The sequence below is a fragment of the Capricornis sumatraensis genome, chromosome 8 (genome assembly GCF_032405125.1).
Source record: "Capricornis sumatraensis isolate serow.1 chromosome 8, serow.2, whole genome shotgun sequence".
NCBI classification, from domain to species: domain Eukaryota; kingdom Metazoa; phylum Chordata; class Mammalia; order Artiodactyla; family Bovidae; genus Capricornis; species Capricornis sumatraensis.
In genome coordinates this window covers 100,616,590-100,638,100 of record NC_091076.1, presented here as the reverse complement: position 1 = coordinate 100,638,100, position 21,511 = coordinate 100,616,590, and the positions used below count along the sequence as shown (strand labels likewise).

Below are 21,511 nucleotides of genomic sequence, written 5' to 3'. Positions count from 1 at the left end.
AGATAACTCATTTCAGAAACTGGGTTAGAAAAGGAAGGAAAACTGTTAAAGGCCTCCCTGTGGGCTGGGAAGGGTGTGGCCTGTAGGCGCCTTTGTCACCTAGCAACATGCTCCCAACCCCCACCCTCCTTAGTCAGCAGGGCCATCAGGACACCTTGGGACACAGGGGCTCCTGCCCTCTCCTGGATCTGCTGTTGAACTTGGGCCTCTGCAGGTGAAGGGCCCCTGTGTGTGTGCCCTCCCTGGTGGGCAGACAGGACATGTCTCTCTCACTGTGCATGGTGCCAGCACAGGGAGCCCTCGGACCCTGTGCCTAAAAGCTGCTTGGGCTCTGCTACCACGAGTGTAGTGGCCCCTCTGCCCACTGCCATGCCCAGGACCCCTGGAAACCCCAGTGGTGGTGGTGAGTGCTGAGAACTCCCCACCCCCATCTTCCCCTTGTTGTCACCCACTACTTCTTGAGGAGGCTGCCCCCCACCACCCAGTATCCCAGCACCCCCCTCCCCACCCACGGCTGCCTCCTTCCTCAGCCAGGTCTAGTCTAGGCTCTTCTCTGGGAACATTCTGGCAGATGGCCCAGGAGGTGCAGGTGGCCACCACCCCCTCTGGCCACCACCCCCTTAGCAGAAACTACTCAGTGCAAATCAGTGTTGGTGTTTATTTCCTGCTCAAGGCCCTGGCCCAGGCTATGGGCTGAGCAGCTACTGTACTTGGGCAGCTAGTGGTCTGCTCCAAGCTGGCCCAGTCTGGGCCATTGAGTGGGAGAAGCTGGCTGGAGTGTGGAGAGCAGTGGCCCCAGCAGGCTTGGTGGTCCGCTAACAGGCAAAGGAACTCTTGAGCGGAGGTCGTTGGTCTGTGAGCACCAGGGGGTGTCTGGTACCCAGGTTCGTGGCTCAGTGGCCGCCCCAAGCTGGTCCTCCTCGGGATCAGGGCTGCCCCAGGCCAGGCCCCCCAGGTCCTTGGCAGGTACGGCAGAAGCTGCTACTTTAGGGTAGACGCTGGGGGCTCAGTGGTGACTCCCTGGTGGGCGAGAACCCAGTGTCTTCCTAGCGTGCTAGTATTCCTAGTATTGCTGGCTGCTATGGGCCCCTCCAAGCCTGCGCTGTCTCTAGCTCGCTGAGGCTGCCCTATGCGACCACTCTAGAGTCCTTGTTCGGCTTCCGAGGCTGTGACCACCAGAGGTGGGTAAGGCAGGGTCCTAGTTCCCGGCTCCTTCTCCTCGTGTGGGCACAGATACCCCAGCAGGAAGGCATCTGCCTGGATCTTTCCAGGGTTCCAGAAACTGCCCCTCCCCAAGGCCAGAGGAAGCACTGGCTTCCCACATCCCTCCACGGACCTGGCTCTGGCACTCTTCCTGGGTTCCCTTCTGACCCCTTCCCACACCTCTGGGAATTGTCGCTTTTCAACTCTACTTAGGTGACTCAACCTAGATGTGATCTCCAGACACTGATGGGCTTTTGGGCCAACTTTGTAATCCTGGTCTCAAGGTTCCCATCTGCATAGTGGCTCACAAGAGTGCCTGCTTCAAAGGGTTCTCATGTGTTACAGGAGACAGCACTAAGGGAGGGCATGCCAGGAAATGGAGAGAGAGGAAAAGAGAGAGAGACAGAAACAGAGAGATAGAAAGACAGAAAGATAGAGTGGGAGTTGCCTGGCGAGACTGCTCCCCCGTGACCTGTTCGTGACCTCCTGCCCTCTCTGCCTCTCTGCCCCCTCTCTGTACCTCCCTGAGCTGCACCGCTGAGCACTGCCAGAAGCCGAGGCATGGCTCTCTCGGCTGCCTCCCTCCAATTCGTCTTCACGGGTATGGGTTCACCTGGGTCCTCTCATGATGCAAGCCCCTGGAGAGCAGAGGTGGGTGGGCTGCTGCCACCTGTTATGCTAGAAGGTGGGCACGAAGCGGATCCTCTGGGAGTAGGCCAGGTCAGCGACGTAGAAGAGCAGGTTGACGTAAGTGAAGATGGCCACCACCAGCTGGCTGTCCCAGGGGCAGCTGCCCCTTGGGCAGTCGGGAGGCCGCCCAGGCTCACCGTACTTGGGGTCGAAGCAGAAGACGGGCCAGATCACTGCAGCGCTGAGGTAGAGGAGCGTGGCCAGGAAGGTGTACACCACCACCACACGGTCGAAGGGGCAGCCCAGGCCCCCTGTGTGACCCAGCACACTCAGGACCACCACCGCCACTGTGGCCAGGAAGCAAAGGCTGTAGACGGCCACACACCATTGGGTGGCCACGTAGCGCCCATAGCGGCTATCATGGACCAGCGCCCCAAATATGATGCAGGCCACGAAGGCCTGGACGATCTTGAGGAGGCCTGACACTGTGGCCATGTAGCTGGCCACCTGGCCTGGCCGGGCCCGGGTCAGGGCCACCTCCGTAGCGTAGGCCAGGAAGAGGAGTCCGGCGAAGACGCTGGCTGCCAGGCGGAAGTTCCTGGCCGTGCAGCCCTCGGGCTCGGGCGGACACTCCAGCCGAGTGAAGTACAGTGGGTAGATGACCGCTGCTGTGGCGGATAGCAGCGTGGCGAGCATGGCGAAGGCCGCCGTGAAGTTTCCCCAGGACAGGCGCAGACAGCCATGTAGCCGGGTGAACTCGCAGGCCACCACCAGGACGGAGAGTGCGAAGCAGAAGCCCCAGGCTGCCACGCAGAAGGTGCCCTGGACGCCTGAGAAGCCGCCCCGGTGGGCCACCAGGCTGAAGGTGGTGCAGCCGAAGATCAGCTGCAGCACACGGGCCGTGCCCACGGGAGACGTCACGGCACCCAGGTGCAGGTAGCCGCCCCCGGGGGGCTCCATGGTGCTGCCCATGTGGCCGGCCGCGTCCTCGCCTCACACAGTGCCCGGAAACCCTGGAGTCTCTCTCGGCTCCGTCTCCTGCGGCAGTGGCAGGTGCCGGCAGCCTGCAGTGGCAGTGACGGTGACGCCGCCGGTTACATTGCAGCAGAGCAGGCTCTCGGCCGCCTGTGTGTGTGTGGGGGGGTGCTGAGGCCCCCCCCAGTGCTATAAATAGGCGACCGGGATCAGAGCCCCGGAATAGCAGCCTGAGTGCCTGTCCCCATCCCAGAGAGACATCTGACCCTTGAGTCCCGCCAAGCCGCAGCCATTAACCCCTTGGCTGCTGGGCCTCTGAAGCACCTGCTTCTGTCGGTCAGTCAGCTCTGCTGCCTGGGGAAAGGGGGAGGGAAAAGAGCAGAAGGGACCAGGCGCCCCAGCTCGAACAGCTTCGGGCTGCGATGGTGGGGGAGGGGCACAGGGAGAAGAGGGCAGCAGCCACTCTGAGGCAGCGATCTATCTGGGAGGCCCACGGGGCTTGGTTCAGAGCTGGGATGGTGTCAGGACCCCATTGTCCCCGTCCCTCAGCCAGCACTCAGCTCTGATTCCTGGGAGGTGGTGGGGAAGGGGAGTGGAGACCCTCCTCCGGAAGGTGCCCACTCTCATTCTCTTCACCCTGACCTGGGGGCTGAGTTTTAGCTTTTATTTGTGGGGATTATAATGGAACTTTTTACTTGATCCTCCTAGTCATGTAAACTCCTAGGAAAAACTCAACTCTCCCATTTTTAGCCTAAAATATTAACAATAGGGACTTCCTTGGTGGTCCAGGGGCTAAGACTCTGTGGCCTCCTCAATGTAGGGGCCCAGGTTTGATCCCTGGTTTGGGAACTAGATCCCACACACCACTGCCAAGAGTTCGCGTGCCACAACTAAAGATCCTGCATGCCGCAACCAGACCTAGGGCAGCGCAGCCAAATAAATAAGTATTAAAATAAAATATTAAAAATATATCAAATGTTTTTGAAAAGGAAAAAAAAAATTTGACCATGAAAGTAGTTTTTGTTCAGGCCCAATCAATTCTATCACCTGGGTTCAGTTGTCTGAATATTGACTTTCTATTAGGTATTATAATTTACCTAGAGATGATTCAAAGTATTGAGGAGAGGAATTACCTGGTGTTCAACTGATTAGAACTTGGCACTTCCACTCTTGTGTCCCTGGGTTGAGTCCCTGGTTGGGGAATTAAATCCTGAAAGCCACAAGGTGTGGCCAATAAATAAATAAATAAAAATAAAATAAAGTGTATGAGAGGAAGTGCATAATATTATGCCATTTTATACAGGGACATGGGCATCCATGGATTTTAGTATCCTGGTGGTGGGACTGGGGGTGGTCCTAGAACCTATCCCTTCTGACACAGAGAGACAATTATAAGTACAGTCTTATGTGTATTTCCCCCAACTTTCCATTTAGAAAAGTTTCAGATTTACAGACGAGTTTCAAAATAGCACAATGAACATTCATATGTCTTTCACCCAGATTCAAGAATTATTAATATTTTGCCCTGTTCATGCTGTTTCTCCAGACCTCCATTAATAACTAATAAACATTAATTCTGGCAATGTGACAATTCTCCACTAGATACTTCCATGGACACCTAAGAGTGAGGCCGTTCTCCTGCAGAACCTGAACTCAGTGGCCACACTTGGGAAATTGAAGAATGATCACCTAATGCACAGTCATGGGCTTCCCTGGTGGCTCAGTGGTAAAGAATCCACCTGCAATGCGGGAAACCTGGGCTCGATCCCTGGGTTGGGAAGATCCCCTGGAGGAGGAAATGGCAACCCACTCCAGTATTCTTGCCCGGAGAATCCCCATGGACAGAGGAGCCTGATGGGCTACAGTCCATGAGGTCGTGAAGAGTTGAACATAACTGAGCGACTAAGCACGTAATACGCGTTCTTTCAGTTTCCCCACCTGTCCTGAAAATACACCTTATAGCAGTTAAAGTTTTTGTGCCAGGATTTAATTGGAATTATACATTGCATTCGGCTGTCATGTTTCTCACTTTCCTTTATTCTAGAATAGTCTCTCTTTTTTCAAATATATATTTCATAACACTGATTTTTTAAAAACATCCCAGCTGGCAGCTTTATTGGTGGTCTTTCAGTGTGTTCTGTCTGTTTGCTCATGTTTAGATCCTGGCTAAATGCCCTTGGCAGGAAAACCATGTGAGAGATGTCACCTGTCAGGAGAATCACAATGGGTGTACATCCAGAGTAAGAAGTTTGACCATCTGGTTGGGGTGGTGTCCATGTCTCGTGCCCCGGTGATTCTCCCAGGCATCCTGGCATCCCTTTATGCTTCTTATGGGCAATGTTCTCCATGAACACACACCCCCTTTAAAAGCTGAATTGTGCTGGTCATCCAACAACGTGATTGTTGGCGATGTTTCCAGAACAGTTAACGTGATTGTAAACACAGGATTCCTGTTGCTGTTTGGGGGCTTTGCAGGCTCTCTGAGACACTGTCTAGACACTGCAGTGGAGCAGAGTGGGCAGTGAGGTCTCACCAGGCAAACTTTTTATGGAGCCCCTTAGGAAGGATAACCCACCTCCTCTCTCCAGGCATTCACAGCTCCAGGGTGCTCCTGACCCTGGACAAGGGAATGAGGGGAGCACGGGGCCTTAGGCTTCAGGGGTACAGACAAGCTGGTTCCAGACCTTTCTGCCCCCTGATCAGAGAAACCTGAAAGGAAGTCTTACACAGAGCGGATGGTTTAGTTTATCTCAAGCAGACATGTGCCAACTTCAGCCCAAGCTCATAGCTCAGCGAGTCCTAACAGTGAACATGCCCACATTTCTCAACCACACAAACTGTCCTTGGGACATCAGCCTTGCAGTGCTCTTGGCCCCTGCTTCCATTCCCTTCATACCCCCAACCAAAGGGGTTCAGGTTGTAGCACCTGAAGCCTTGGGCACTTTAGGGTGTCAGGGTGCTCAGGGATACCAGCACACCTGTGCAGGTAGGAAGCAGCCTCTCAGGCGCTCTGTGGCCAGCGTGGCGGGTGAGACAGGCACCTGACTGGCCTTCTCCACCAGAAGTTGGTCCCCTTCCTCATTATCAGACACTGCCCTGTGCCTGCATCTTCTGGCACAACGAAGCCTGGAAATCAAATTGAAAAATGGGTTGACAAATGCTGGGCAGAGGCGAGGCATGACAACATGACCATCCTGGGAAGCCTGGCCGAGAAGCTCCCCTGAAAATGGTTGGGGCCACCAGGTTCTGAGTGAGGGTATGGAGCCCAGGTGAAGTGGCATCCTGGGACCCGTGTCCGTGGCTGTCCGGCAGTGCCCAGGAATGCCAACTAGCCCTCCACCTGGCCCCACTCGAAGTCCAATTGGCCCTTCGGAGCCTGGAGTCTTTCATCTGGGTCTGACCAGGTGGGAGCTGTGGCTGGTGTAGCTGGCCTGCAGGCCTGAACATGGCAGTGGGTTCTGTCCTGGGGATGGGGGTCAGTGTGTGGGTGTGGAGGGGGAGACCTCAGTGAGGGAATCTCAGATGCTAGTCAAGCCAAAGTCAGTACCATATGTTGGAACTCTCTGGGAAGCAAGGTGCCCACCTTTGGCATCCTTACTTTCCTTCTCCATGTGAAGAAACTAAAGCTGCTTGGCCTGAGCTGCCCAGCTTCCAGTAGCCACCTTGTGCTTGCATGGGTATGCCTAGAACTGCAATCAGCCATCTGGCTTGGGCCTACTAGGGAGCTATGTCCAGACTTGAGTCCTCTCCTGGGCCCAGCTTTTCCTGACCCACTTAAGTGACTGCTGTGCCCATGTGTGGGCTTCCCAGGTGAACAGCAAGGTCCTACTGTATAGCACAGGGGACTATATTCAATGTCCCGTAATAAACCATAATGGAAAAAGAATACATACATACAGTCATCAAGACAGTATGGTACTGCCACAAAAACAGAAATATAGACCAATGGAACAAGACACCCCAGAGGTAAAGTCCACACACCTATAGGCACCTTATCTTTGACAAAGATGGCAAGAATATACAATGGAGAAAGGATGGTCTCGTCAATAAGTGGTGCTGGGAAAACTGGACAGTTATACATAAAAGAATGAAATTAGAACACTTCCTATCACCATGCACAAAAATAAACTCAAAATGGATTAAAGACCAGAAACTATAAAACTCTTAGAAGAAAACATAGGCAGAACACTGTATGACATAAATCACAGCAAGATCCTCTATTACTCACCTCCTAGAGCATTGGAAATAAAAACAAAAATAAGCAAATGGGACCTAATTAAACTTGAAAGCTTTTGCACAGCAAAGGAAACTATAAACTATAAACAAGGTGAAAAGACAGCCCTCAGAATGGGAGGAAATAATATCACATGACACAACTGAGGAAGGATTAATCTCCAAAATATACAAGCAGCTCATGCAGCTCTGTACCAGAAAAACAAACAACCCAATCAAAAAGTGGGCAGAAGGGGTTTCCCTGGTGGCTCAGTGGTAAAGAATCTGCCTGCCAATGCAAGAGACAGATTCGATCCCTGATCTGGGAGGATTCCACATGCCGCAGAGCAATTAAGGTTGTGCGCCACAACTATTAAACCTGTGCTCTAGAGCCCACATGCCCTAGAGCCCATACTCCACAACAAGAGAAACCACAGCAATGAGAAGCCCCCACTTGCTGCAACTAAAGCGAAGCCGTGCAGAAACGACGAGTCAGCACAGCCAAAAATAAACAAATAAATAAAAATGTTTTTTAAGTAGCCAAAGACCTAAACAGACATTTCTCCTGAGAAGACATACAGATGGCTAATAAACACTTGAAAAGACGGTCAACCTCGCTCATTATTAGAGAAATGCAAATCAAAACTAGGATGGGGTATCACCTCATACCAGTCAGAATGGCCATCATCAAAAAATCTACAAACAATGAATGCTGGAGAGAGTGTGGAGGAAAGGGAACCCTCTTGCACTGTTGGTGGAAATGCAAACTGATATAGCCACCACAGAGAACGGTATAGAGATTCCTTAAAAATACTAGGAATAAAGCTACCATATAACCCAACCATCCTGCTACTGGGCCTATACCTTCAGGAAACGATAATTGAAAAAGACACGTACCCCAGTGTTCATCACAGCTGTGACATGGAAGCAACCTGGATATCCATTGAAAGAGAAGTGGATAAAGAAGAAGTGGTACATATACAGAGTGCAACATCACTCAGTCACAAAAAGGAATACATTTGACTCAGTTCTGATAAGACGGATGAACCTCGAGCCTATTATACGACTGAAGTACGTCAGGGAGAGAAAGACAGATAGCGTATATTAATGCATATATATGGAATCTGGGAAGGTGGTATTGAGGAACCCTTCTGTAGAGCAGCAATGGAAACCCAGACATAGAGGACAGAATTACGAAGGAAGGGGAAAGGAAAAGGTGGGACAAACTGAAAGAGTAGCTTTCAAATGTATACATAACCATATACAAAATTAGATAGCCAGTGGAAATTTGTGGTATGATGCAGGGAGCTCAAATCTGGTGCTCTGTGACAACCTAGAGGGGTGGGAGGGGGTGTGAGGGGGGGAGGGAGGTTCAGAAGGGAGGGGACATACATATACCTATGGCTGATTCATGTTGGTATATAGTAGAACCCAACAGAGTATTTTAAGCAATTATCCTTAAATTACAAGTAAATAAAAAAGGAATAGATACATATATATATAACCGAATCACTTAACTATACAGCAGAAACTAACACAACATTGTAAATCAACTATATTTCAATAAAAAAAAAGTATCAGCTCCTTTTCTGAAAGAGGCCTTGAGAATCTGAGAACAAATCACAGCAAAGCCATCTTTCTTTGCTTTGCCAGTCGGGTTCTGCCCACCCATGAGGCCCCGGGGGAGCTCTGGGCCCCACCGTGGTCAAGGGAAGCGCTTCGTGGCTGGACCCGTGGTGAGGATCCCTGGACCCTGCCATGGGCCATGCTTCTGGGTCTAGACACCGACTCCCAGCTGGTTGGCCACTGGGCTGCTTGGCGACAATGTCTTCTGCTTTTGAGCTTTTGCTAATGTGTCACAATTACAGAAGCACAGTGATTCTGGATTGACAGCTTCTCATACTATGGAAATGCCAACAAAATTTTAAGTGAGTTTGGCTGGAAATCACCTAAAGTTCAACAGTAGGGAGTGGTGAGTAGACTAAGGAACATCCGTGTGAGGTACACTCAGGCTGCCTTGAGGTCACCTTGTAGAAGAGCAGGGTGACGAGGCAGGAGACCACAGGGGCAGTGCGGGAGACTAAAGGACCCGTGGCACATCTGCATCCGAAGATAGAAAGGCTGGGTAAACGCCTGAGAATGCCCTGCCATCATCTCCAAGGTGTGGGGCAGCGGGTGCTTCTGCTCTTTGGATTTTCAGTATTTTCCCAGTTTTAAACGAAATAGCTATTACTTCCTAAACCAGGAAAAGAAAATAATTTTAAAAAATAAATGAAGTACATTTTGCTACAGTTCTAAACATGGTTAGGTTTACATTCTTTTATAAATAAATAAAAAAAAAGCTTCTTTAAATTTTTTTAAAATAAATAAAAAATATAAATAAAGAACTTCCCTGGAGGTCCAGTGGTTAAGACTGCACTTCTGCTGCGGGGGCCATGGGTTCAAGCCCTGGTCGGGGAACTAAGACCCCATGTGCCACACAGTGTGGCCAAAAAAAAACACTTGCTTTTACAAAATTTTAAAATAGACTTTATTTTCTAGAACAACAGTAGACACAGAGAAGAAATTGACTGGAAGAGCTCCTATATTCCTCACATCCAATGTGTTCTATTGGAAACATCTTTTGGAACATTTGTTACAATTAATGAGACATTGGCATATCATATCAATACATTATTATTAGCATTTATTCAGGCTTCCTCAGGTTTAGCCTCATGCCCTCTGACTGCTCCAGGACCTGTCGTGACCTCACATGATGAGTAGTTGTCACGTCTCCTTCAGCTGCTCTTGGCCAGGAGGGTCTCTTAGACTTTCTTGGTTTGAATGACCCCGATGGTTTGGAGGAGGGCTGGGCAGTGATGCACAGACTGTCCCTCTGCTGGCCTGTCTGATGTTTTTCTCGTTATTAGTCTGGGCTTGTGGGTTTGGGGAGGAAGACCATGGAGGGGAAGTGCCCTTCTCATCATGTCCCATCAGGGCTGTGCTCTCAACATGACTCCTCACCTTTTGCCCTTGATCACTTGGCTGAGGTGTGTCTTTCAGGTGTCACCTCTGAGGAGTTCCTCTTTCTTTCTCCCCCTTCCCATCCTGTTCTCTCTGGGGAGGGGACCTACACTTGTGGCCCACACTTAAGGGGAGTGTATTCTCCCCCTCCTTGAGGGGACAGTATCGACATAAATTATTTGGAATGCTGCAAAGAGGTTGGTCTTTTCTCCCCCACTTAGCTTTCTTCAATTATTTACTTATATCAGAATCGACTTGAGGATATTCATTTTATACTTTGGGTTATAATCCAAAACTACATTTTTTTATTCTGTTGCTCAAAGCCTTCCAAGTGTCCCCTGACATACCCCATCAGTAGGGGTTGGGGTTTGTTTTCAGCACCTCCTCACTGCAGGCACTGCAAGATATCCCAGTTTCATCCTGCGCATTTCTCGCCAGCCTTACAATCAGGGGTTTTCGAAGAAGCCCTGGTTCCTGTTACTGGAGACGGTGTAAGAGACCAAGATCTGGACTTTTCTGGTGGTTCAGTGGTTAAGAATCCGCCTGCCAGTTCAGGGGACAAAGGTTTGTTCCCTGGTCTGGAAAGATTCCATATGCCTCGGGGCAGCTAAGCCCATGTGCCATAACTACTGAGCATGCACTCTAGAGACTGAGCACAGTACTGCTGAAGTCTTCGGGCCTTAGAGCCCATGCTCTGCAACAAGAGAAGCCACTGCAATGAGAAGCCTGAGTGCCACAGTGAAGAGTAGCCTCTGCTCACTGTAACTAGAGGAAGCCCTGGCAAAGCAATGAAGACTCAAAGTAGCCAAAACAATTAAATTAAAAACAACAAAAAAAGAATTGGCCACTTCCACTCCAGAGGGCATGGGTTTAATCCCTGGTTGGGGGACTGAGATCCTACCTGCAATGTGGCTCAGCCAAAAAAAAGAAAAGAAGTTGGGACGTCAGGGTAGACAGTTCCTGTCTATCACGTTGATCATGCACTGAACACTACATGTTTGGCATCACTCACTCTCCTTATGGATCCCAGGCTTATTTTGCCAATGGTACCCACAGTACTTTGGCCACCTGATACGAAGAGCCAAATCATTAGAAAAGACCCTGATGCTGGGAGAGATTGAAGGCAGGAGGAGAAGGGGACAACAGAGAACGAGACGGTTGGATGGCATCACTGACTCAATGGACACGAGTTTGAGCAAGCTCTGGGGGATGGTGAAGGACAGGGAAGGCTGGTGTGCTGTGATCCATGGGGTCGCAAAGAGTCAGACACGACTGAGCGACTGACCAACACCACTCGCAGTAAGGCACAGATGCTGGAGGTAAGCCAAGCCTCCTTCCTTCTTTATCAGGAACATGGGGAGAAAGGAGTTATTCATTTGGTGAAATCCCATCGGGCCTAACCCACAAGTATAATGTTCAGTGGGCCTGGCACGCCCGAAACACACAAAGCCACCCTGTTACTCTTTTCAGTCTACCTCATACAGGGTAAGGCACCTGTCTGTGCCGATGTCACCACCTGCCGCCCTTCTCCGCACAAAGAACTGGCCTCCAGCCAGCGCCTCTGGGGTCCCTCCCCCAGAGGCCCAGCTTTGACCAAAGCATGGACCCCTCCCTCCATGCAAGTCTCCCCTAGTAGGTGAAGGCCAGGCCCCTTTTGGGTCCTCCCAGCCCCCATCAGGCAATGGCATCCCACTCCAGTACTCTTGCCTGGAAAATCCCATGGATGGAGGGGCCTGGGAGGCTGCAGTCCATGGGGTCGCTAGAGTCAGACACGACTGAGCGACTTCACTTTCACTTTTCACTTTCATGCATTGGAGAAGGAAATGGCAACCCACTCCAGTGTTCTTCCCTGGAGAATCCCAGGGACGGGGGAGCCTGGTGGGCTGCTGTCTCTGGGGTCGCACAGAGTCGGACACGACTGAAGCGACTTAGCAGCAGTAGCAGTAGCAGCCCCCATCACTGACTCGATGGACATGAGTTTGAGTGAACTCCGGGAGTTGATGGTGCACAGGGAGGCCTGGTGTGCTGCAGTTCATGGGGTCACAAAGAGTCGGACACGACTGAGCGACTGAACTGAACTGAACTGAGCCCCCTCTCCCACTGGAAGCCCACTGTCATGCTGGGAACCCTGTTCATGCCCCTCCAAAGAGGCTGCTCCCCAAGCCAGCAGCCACCCCAGGGTCCCCCTTCTTTCATCTCCAGCCTTTGGCCACACCCCTCCCTGACCTCACTGTCTCCCTGGGTCAGTGAGACTCTGTGGCCTCCCACGGGAGCTGTCCAAACAAGAAACCACAAATGGGCCATTTAAGCTCCCCTTGGGGAAGCCAACTTTGGTGGGTCCAGAGCTGGTCAGACCTCAGGGCATACTCCCAGTCTTGGGGGGCCGTTGAGAAGATGGGGTCTCTGTGATGCTCCCAGCTGCAGGCTGCCTGACAGAGGCTGGGTGGTCAGAGGCTAGGAGCAGGGTCCAGGCATGAATCCTTCCTCTGCCCTTCACATAGCCTCTTCAGGCCTCAGTTTCTTTTTTAAAATTTTTATTAAGATATTTGGTTGTGTCAAGTCTTTCCTCTATCCCTTCGCATAGCCTCTTTGGGCCTCAGTTTCTTTCTTTCTTTTTTTAATATTTATTAAGATATTTGGCTGCATCAAGTCTTTCCTCTATCCCTTCACAGAGCCTTTTTGGGCCTCAGTTTCTTTCTTTTTTAATATTTATTAAGATATTTGGCTGTATCAGATCTTAGTTTCAGCATGTGGGATCCTTTGTTGTGGCTGGAGGTGGGGGGGTGGGGGCTTAGTGGCCTCAAGGCATGTGGGAGATCTTAACTCCTCAACTAGTGGTCGAACCCATGTCCCCTGCATTGGGAGGCAGAGTCTTCACCACTGGACCACCACGGAAGTCCCAGGGCCTCAGTATCCCAATCTGCAAATTGAGGCTTGTAATAAGACCTACTTGTTGGGCACCTGGGGGAATCAGGGTGTCCTGTGTGTGGGGCACTTAGTGCAGGGAACGCTGAGGAAGCCAGGTCTGTTGGAGAGTCATGACCTGGCCACCTTCCGAGGGGGTGCTTATCAGTATGTCACAAAACCCACAGGGGCTCACTATCTTTGATGCACATGCCACCTCGAGGTGGCTCCATGGAGATGCCAGCCTGTGAGCCTGTGTGCAGTGGCGCTGACACAGACTAGTCACACGGCCCTTTGTACCTGAAGAGGGTATAAAGCACAGAGCTCACTGAAGACTGGGAATGTTCTCTTCAGCCCCAAGTTGCAGCGGGAGGTAGAAACCAGGCAATGAGTGTGTGGTGTGCAGTCACATGTGGAAGGACAAGATTGTGTGTGTGTGTGTGTGTGTGTGTGTGTGTGTGTGTGTGTGTATGTGTTTATGGGGAGGCTGTGTCCTCTGGGACTAACCACAGAAGCAGAGCCAAGGGCTGGCCTAGAGGGAGAATTTTCACCCTCCAAAATTCTGCCTCTTTCAAATTCTGGACCATGTGCATGTGTGATGTTGTGAAAATAAATACAATACAAACTTCAAAGAACGTGCTAGCTGGGTAGGGAGTGTTTTGCGATAAAGTTTTGAAAGTGGAGGTTGCTGTTCGAGACACAGCATTGTAGATGTACAAATGCCGAGTCATGCCCTTAGAAATGGAGGGGGTGTGGCGTGAATGTCACCCCAAGATCAAAATAAAGAGGAAAGGGAGCTTAAAACCGTGCTGGGGGCTTGTCTGAGATAGGCCCGTTACTGCTGTGTGTGGAAAGGATGAATAGAAGGAGCAGGGGTTGGAGGTCAGGAGGCCCCGGAGTCCTTCTCAGCTTCTCCCTGCTGCCCTGGGTTTGTAGGGGGTCCGGGTCAGGTCGGGGTGTGAAGGAGGCAAAGTGCCCCCTCAAATAAACACGTCTACAGGGTGAGGCTCTTTTGTTATCTTTTCTTCATTATTTAAAAAAAATATGTTACAAAACAATATCATTCACTATATATTTGTTATTTTTCTTTTTTTAAAAAATTAATAAAAAAGTCACTTTATAAAATAATACAAAAGGGCAGGAGAGGCTGGAGGGCTGGGCTGGGGGAGGATGCCTTCTGGGCTGGAGGCTGAGGAATCCAGTGCTTCTGGCTCCCTACCATGGGTTGGAGGTGGAGGGAGTGAGGGGGGTTAGGAATGAGGGGATGGGGATGGGGGGGTGTCAGGAGGGAGGGGCGGGAGGGGGCCAAGGACCACAGCCAGGCTGATGGCAGGTCCACCGTCTCTGGCTGGGGCCCCTCAGAGGCAGTAGGAGAGAGACAGTGAAGGTTGCCAAGGGAGGGCGTCCAGACCCAGGGCGGGGACAGCCAGGGCCCTGCGGTCCTAGGAGAGCGGGACGGCCTGGAGGGGAGATGGCCGATGGCCGGGGCGAGGGGCCCTAGCTCCCGCTGCTCAGCATCCCCAGCAGTTTACTGGGCTCCAGGCCCTGCTGCTGCGCCACTGTCTGCACGTCGAAGCCCATGTGCATCAGGAACTGGGCCACATTCATCTCCTGCCCCGTGAACTGGTCCCGGATGGTGGGGCACGAGGGGTTGCAGTGGGGCCAGGGGCAGCTGTCCACCAGGTGGATGGGGCAGCCCTTCAGGGGGGCTTTGCTGGCCTTGTGGCTGTCATGGAGGCTTCGGTCCCAGCAGTGCAGCGCCCGGGGCAGTGAGGTCCCCTTCACCTGGACGTCTGTCCAATGGCTGCAGACAGAAACCCAGGTTGGGGATCACTCGGGTGTGGCCAAAGCAGGGGACGGCATTGCCACCACTGAGTTCTTGCCACACAGCTGGTTGTGCAAGTGGTTTTGAAAACCCTCAGAAGAAGCCAGAGATGGGGAGGCTGGTGGGCAGGCCTAGGCCTGCTGGGGATGGGGGCATTGCAGATGTCTGGATCGAGAGCCATGGATACGAGCTGTCCTGGGGCCAGGGGCCACTGACCTTCGGATGATGATCTCGTGAGAGAGGCAGGCGGGGGCAAAGCTGGCCCTGTTGGGGAGAAGGCAACCTGTGAGCAACCACATCCCACCTCAGCTCCTTCCGCACCCCAAAGCGCACAGGTCACAGCTCCTCTCCTGGGAGGCTGTCCCCTACCTGGCTCCTACTTCCCTCCTGCCACTTGCTGGGTTGGCCAGTGGCTCCCCCCAGGCCTTATCCCCACCAGCTCCCAGGTGCCCTACTAACCCCTGTCCCTTTCTGCCTCCAAATCCTGCTCAGAGTGGGGGCTCTGCTGGACAGGTGAATGTTTGTTTTTTTAATAGACTTTAGTTTTTCATAGAATTTTTAGGTTCACACTGAAATTGACTGGAAGGCATAGATTCTTTCTCATCCCCTGCTCTTATACATTCACAGCCGCCCCCATCATGAATATCCCCCACCAGTTGTTATGTTTGTTATAATCAATGAACCTGGATGACACATCATCACCATCCAGAGTCTGTAGTTTACATCAGGGTTCATCCTTGGAGCTGTACTGTCTATGAATCTGGACAAATGTATAATGACACGTGGGCTTCCCTGGTGGCTTAGATGATAAGAATCTGTCTATATGAAGGAGACCAGGCTTCAGTCCCTGGGTTGTGAAGGTCCCCTGGAGAGGGGAATAGCTACCTACTCCAGTATTCTTGCCTGGAGAATTCCATGGACAGAGGAGGCTGGCGGGCTACATGTCGCCGAGTCGGACATGACCAAGCGACTAACACTAAGACTGTAATGACATGTGTCCACCATTGTGGTACCATACAGAGCAGTTCCTCAGCCCTAAACATCTACTGTTCTCCACCTATTTATACCTCTCTCTCCCAACCCCTGGCCACCACTGATCTTTTTACTGTGTCCATAGTTCCGCCTTTTCCAGGATGTCACAGGCGCGTCCCAGGTGGCACAGTGGTAAAGAATTCGCCTGCCAATTCAGGAGAGGCACAAGACTTGGGTTTGACGTCATGGAGTTGGAATAACACATGTGGCCTTTTCAGACTGGCTTCTTTCGCTTGGTAACATGCATTTACAGTTCCTCCTCTTTTGGCAGCTCAGGTGCTCACCCCTCTCTAGCACTGGGTAGTACCCTTTTGTCTATATTGACCGCAGTTTATCACCTCAAGGACCCCTGGGCTGCTTCCTGTTTTCCATCTTTGCGGCCTCTCTTTTCAAGTCAAGTGGTTTACTATGGATCTGGGGGGCCAAGTGGGGTCCCCACACACTCACGGCACATCCTTGAGTGTGTTCCGCAGCTCACGGCCCAGGTTCTGGATATACAGCCACTGGCCCTCCTGCACCGGCTGCCCCGTGAGGTGCACATTGTCCACAGTCAGCTGGGCCTCGTCAAACAGCCACTGCACCACGAAGACTGGGCCTGCGGGGACGGCTCAGCTGGGCCTCGCCTCGGAGCCCTGCCCCCTGCCCCAGGCTCCAGGGGCGGAGGCCACCGTCAGCTCCACAGCAGGCTCACAGGCCGGCCAGGCTCTGGCTGCAGAGTGCTGGCGACTAGCTCCCCTGGCATGCTGCCTGGAAGAGGTGCCTCGTTCCCTCCTCCCACCTTGGCCTGGCTCCCAGGACTCCGCTTTGACCAAAACACGGCGATTATGTCGCTTCGAGTGTGGTGCTGGCGAGGGACAGCCAAGGCCCCACACAGGGACAGCACTGGGATTCAACTCCAAGGCACGTTCCTCACCATGGGTGTGGTCAGCGTAACCAACCATCCTAGTTTGCCTTGAACCGAGTGGACTTCTAGTGCTAAAACTGAGAAAGTCCCGGCCAGGCTCAGATGACTTTGTCAACCCTTCTTGGGTGTGGCAGTGGTCTCCAAGCCTCACCTCTGAGGATTGGACTCCAGGCTGGGTTTCCAGCAGACACAGAAAGGCTGTACACCCCCTGCCGCCCGCCCCCTCCGCCGCCCTGCATGCCCACTCACAGCGCAGAGTTGGGTAGACTTTGTAGCCAAAGAAGCAGTTCCATTCCTCGCCCTCCTTGAACTGGCGCCGACAGCGCTCCGGGACCACCCCATTCCAGTACCTAGGCCACACACGGCAGGTTAGGCTGCTCGCCCACCTCCCACCCAGCCCCCACGAGCTCCTCCACCCCCTGATGCCACCCAATCCCAGGCCCTCTGCACAGAATGGGCCCTCCCTCCTGGGGCACCTGATGCCCCGGCGGATGGCCTCCGTGGGCGCGCAGGTGATGGTGTCGATGCAGTCTGTGCGGCGGTACTGCTTGTTGTCCAGGAACCAGCCAGAATCAGCCAGGCCCCGCACCTGGATGGCTGGATAGCCCAGCTCCTCCAGCTGCTCGGCCACACGGTCCACGTTTAGCAGCACCCCCGTGCCCCCCGCGCTGCAGGGAAGGTGGGAGGTCAAGCCGGGCAGATTGAGGAAGGACACTCACCCACCAGGCCTGCCCAGCCTCAGCCCATTCCCCAGGGCACAGGCAGCCAAGAGCATTCTGAGCGTTCTGGTTTTGTGTGTAAGGCCCCTGGGCCCTTCCAGGTCTTGGAGGCAGAGAAGGGCTGGCAGAGCTCCAGGCACTGACACAGAGCTAAGTGTCGGGTCATCTCACTTCCTCCCACCCCTTTCCCTCCCCCGCGTCTCACTCTCTGACTCGGTTCCCTTATCTGAAAATGAAGGGGAACTCTGTGGTCCAGGCCCCTCTGTCCATTCCTTAGATGACCCCTGAGTCCCTTACATGCCCGCTGGGATACAATGACCAGCGGGTATGATCTTGCCTAGAGGGACCCCAGCCCTTGGTGGTGCATTGGTCCACAGCTAGCCCTTAGTCAACTGCCTAGGTCACTGTGATCCAAAGCCTCCCTCACACCCAACAACCACAGAGCCAGAAGTGACTGCAGGACAGCTTCCAGCCACATGGCATTCGGGAGCCAAACCTCAGAGATGCCCCATGTTGCTGAGCCTCCTGGCAACGCGTCTGCCCTGGCTCAGCCCCATCTTCTCCCTTCCATCCACACTCCCACCCCAGCCCCTGCCCAGCCCACCTGCTCCCTGCCAGCAGCAGCACCTTGGCCCCACTCAGCCCTTTGCCCAGGAGCTCTCGCACAACCTCCCGGATGATGAGGGTGCCCATGAAGGCGTACTCGTCTGCACAGAGAAGGAGAGCTGGCTTCAAGTGGTGGCCTGGACAGCCAGCCAGTCCTCCCATCCCCAGGTTGGAAGGAGGTCAGGTATAGCTGGGTGTCTGGAGGGTCTTCCATGGGATGGGAACAGGCGCAGGGGTAGATTGGAGGAAGGTGGGTCAGGTGCGCGAGACTGTGCTGGGGGCCCTTCCTTGGGGAACACCTAGGAGTGAGGAACCCCCTCCCCCAGGGTCAGGCCAGCCATGGACAAGCCAGGCAGTGGGTGCTGGGGGCAGGCACCCTGGGACACACTATTGAAGAGTTAGAGGGAGACACAAGGCTGAACGTCTGTATTTCACCGGAAGTGCTGTCCTCCTTGCCCTGCCTCTGTGGGGGCCGGGGGGGAAGGGAGTGGAGGGGGGCAGCATGGGACTCACTCTTCTCAGACTTGGACGAAGCCCCGCTCCACACATCGCTGGAGCAGTAGGGGATGAAGCTGTGACACACGGAAGGTGTGAGCCTGCCATGTTCCTCTGTTGCCCGAGGACCCCAGGAAGGATCACCCTCCTCGGGAAGGACTCCTGAGGACAGGACCTCCCTAGGAAGGACCTCTCCCAGGACCGGACCCCCTTAAGGACAGGCTCCCCCAGGATAGACTTCCCCTAAGAACCTCTTAGGAAGAAGCCTCCACAAAGGACCCCCAAGACAGGACTCGCCCCCGCCAGGAAGGACCTTCTGGCTCCCTCTTACACCATGTTGGCGTTCCACCAGTGGGGGTTCTCCTCTGGCTGGGAGGATAGGATCCCCGTGCCTGTGGCAGGGAAGAACAGAGGCAGTGGGTCTTTCTGGTGGGAGCAGGGCGTGCAGGCAGGGGTGAGGACTACAGGAAGGTAAGCGGATGTGGAAGGACCCTATCAAGCTCCAGCAAGGGGGTGGGTGGTGACACCCACCTGAACTAAGGTTGCGGGGGAAGTAGGGAATGGATGGGTTTAGTTACTCCAAGGAGTCTCCATGACCAGGATGCCCAGCCGGCATCCTGTGACTTTTGGACATGACCCTCAACCTCCCCCCTTCCACCAGCTACTTTGACCAGGGACCAGCTCTGTACTGTGTAGCCAGGGTGAGCCCTGGGAAGTTGCCTGTGGAATAAGAATGAAATGTTAGAGTGAATGTTCCCTAACCTTGGTGGGGTGGGGGATAGATGGGGTGGGGCCTCTCTGGGGCTCTAGGGAATGAAGGAGAAAAGGCTTCTTCCAGGACTTCCAATTATGAGCCCCTTTCCCTTCCCCTCACCTCCTGGGGATTCCTGGGCAAACCCTGGCACGCTGACCTGTGCGAGTGCGGGGCCAGTCCTTGGAGCTCATGAGGCGCCGCATGGTGTCATATCGGGAGTCGCAGTTCTCCCGGTTGAAGCAGTACCAGCCTCCTGCGGGCACAGCCCCCAACCTCAGGATCTAGTGCCGAGGAGACCCTCCTCCTACCCCGCTGCATCCGCACCTGACACTCACCTTCCAGAAAGAGTAGCCATCGCCGGCTGCCCTTGGATTCCTTCAGGTAGTAGCTGCAAGGGAAGTGGGTGGAGTGCGTGGTCATGGGGGCGGGGGACGAGCGGGGGCTGCAGGGTCCAGCTCCCGGGAGATAGGGGTCGTTCCACCTGTCGCCCGGCACGCGCCGGCCGCACGGGGGCGCCAGCGGACAGGCCCCCGCAGAGCGCGCCCGGCCGGGCGAGCGGCCGTCAGTCCCGGGAGGTGGCGCTCGCGAGGCAGGGAAGGGCGGCGAGGGGCTGTGTGGTCCGTGGAAAATCCCCACGGCCCGCCCCACGCGGGACCCGCTGTAACCTCGGCGCCGGCTGCCAGGCGGGGTGGGGGGGGTGGGGTCTTCGCCAGGGCTCAAGATCCTCCTGGGATGCGCAGTGGGGCTTGGAGAGTGAAAAGCTCTCTCGAGGGTGCGTGGGGCAGGAGCACCGGGTCGTACAGGCGGGCGTGGAGGGGCGCGGGCGCCATCGGAGCGGGGTCGCATCCTTCCTACAAAGGCCGGACCTAACGTCGTGTTCCTCAGGCTGTGCAGTCACTGAGGGCATGGGCACCCCTAACCCCGCCCCAACCCTCAGCCTCGCATCCTTCCATTATCTGCTAGGGGCTGGAGAGGGGGTGAATGCGGCACCCAGGTCCTTCTGTCCCACCTGCGCCCCCTGCCTATTCCTCCGGCTGGCTGGATCTCTGGCAGTCCCAGCAGCAACACGGAGCAGACGGGGCGAGTTGAGCTGGGATGGGGGTGGAGGTACGGACGCCAGGCGTCTCTCCGCCCCGCTGTGTCACCTCCTCTTGCTGGAGTCAGGGCCACTCGCGGATTGCCATCTCCCCGCCCAGGGAACGAAGAACGCGAGCACAGGGACTGGGTACCGGTGGCCGAGGGGTCAGTGCCCGGGGCTGGCCCAGGACCAACCCTGCCCCAACCCCCGCGCAGCTAGTTGCCTAGCAGGGCCCTACCCGGAGCCAGCGCCTCCGAGGCCCGACGGGAGCCCTTCCCCTGTGGGCGACCACCGCTGCGGCCAGCAGGGACGGTCCAATGCAGGCTCCGTGCGTCTGAGCGGGGACAGGGAGGCGGGTGGTGCGCACCCGCTGGCGACCAGGCAGCCCGCGGTCCCGGGACCACCGACGGGGGCGCGCTGGTAGCGGCGGGCGGGTGCAGGCCTTACCCGGCCGGGCTGCCGTCGTTGCAGGTCACCGACGTGTTGAGCAGGAGGTGCAGGCGCAGGTCTTCGTTGAGCTGCTGCGCCGAGCAGGGGTACAGGGACTGCGCCAGGCTCTTGACCTGTGCCATGAAGCTGTCCATGTTGCCCTCCACGGCCGTGAAGTCCAGAGGGAAGCTCTCCACCGGTTGCCCGGCTGCCGGGGCCGCCTCGGCCCGCGGCGGGGGCGGCGGCAGGGGTGGCTGCTGGCCGCGGCGCCGCCAGGTCTTCCTGCCCTCGCCGCCCCCGGCCCAGTGCAGAAGGCCCAGCAGCAGAAGCACGCGCACCCCTCGGCCCATGGCCGCACCGCTCGGGCCCGCGGCCACCTGCGGAGAGCAGGCGGCGTTGAGGCGGCGCGGCGGCGAGGGCGCCAGGCCGGGGGCGCCCGGGCCGCGGCGCGCCTGTTCGCTCGCCCCGCTCCCCGCGTTGGGCCCGGCCGAGGAGGCGCGGGCGGCTTGGCGTCGAGGCTCTCGGGGCCGGGCGCCGTCGGCCTGGGCAGCTGGGACTCCGCGCGCGGCCGGCCGAGGGCAGCGCAGGGTCTGGGTGCGCTGGCTCTGGCCCGCGCCAATGAGCGGCGGGGGCCGAGCCTGGGCGTAGTTTGCGGGGGCCGCGGCGGCCCGGGTGCCCGCGCGTTAGATGTGCCGCCGCCGCCGCCGCCCCGGCTCGGCGGAGGGGGAGGGGGCCGCGCTCG

At 55.2% G+C, this 21,511-nt stretch overlaps 2 protein-coding genes across 2 annotated transcripts; both read right to left on the bottom strand.

The window, feature by feature from the left end:
• Positions 1 to 1,881: 1,881 nt before the first annotated feature.
• Positions 1,882 to 2,805, bottom strand: MYADML2 (myeloid associated differentiation marker like 2). Its single transcript, XM_068975852.1, has one exon. It carries the CDS (start codon positions 2,803 to 2,805, stop codon positions 1,882 to 1,884), a length of 924 nt encoding a protein of 307 aa, XP_068831953.1.
• An 11,619-nt stretch (positions 2,806 to 14,424) lies between these two features.
• On the bottom strand, positions 14,425 to 21,119 carry NOTUM (notum, palmitoleoyl-protein carboxylesterase). Its single transcript, XM_068979061.1, has 11 exons — positions 20,788 to 21,119; positions 19,598 to 19,650; positions 19,420 to 19,515; positions 18,840 to 18,900; positions 18,527 to 18,585; positions 18,012 to 18,114; positions 17,165 to 17,356; positions 16,938 to 17,038; positions 16,232 to 16,379; positions 14,969 to 15,016; positions 14,425 to 14,731 (listed from the first exon to the last, which is right to left on the bottom strand). The coding sequence occupies exons 1-11, from the start codon at positions 21,117 to 21,119 to the stop codon at positions 14,425 to 14,427; spliced, it is 1,500 nt and encodes a 499-aa protein (XP_068835162.1).
• Between the last annotated feature and the right edge of the window lie 392 nt (positions 21,120 to 21,511).

Coding starts and splice junctions, on each gene's coding strand:
- MYADML2 (XM_068975852.1), bottom strand. CDS start 2,805: ATGGGCAGCACCATGGAGCCCCCCGGGGGCGGCTACCTGCACCTGGGT.
- NOTUM (XM_068979061.1), bottom strand. CDS start 21,119: ATGGGCCGAGGGGTGCGCGTGCTTCTGCTGCTGGGCCTTCTGCACTGG. Junction 18,901..19,419: donor CTGGCCCCGCACTCGCACAG/GTCAGCGTGCCA, acceptor TCCCTGCCACAG/GCACGGGGATCCTATCCTCC. Junction 16,380..16,937: donor AGTCTACCCAACTCTGCGCT/GTGAGTGGGCAT, acceptor CCGTCCCCGCAG/GCCCAGTCTTCGTGGTGCAG.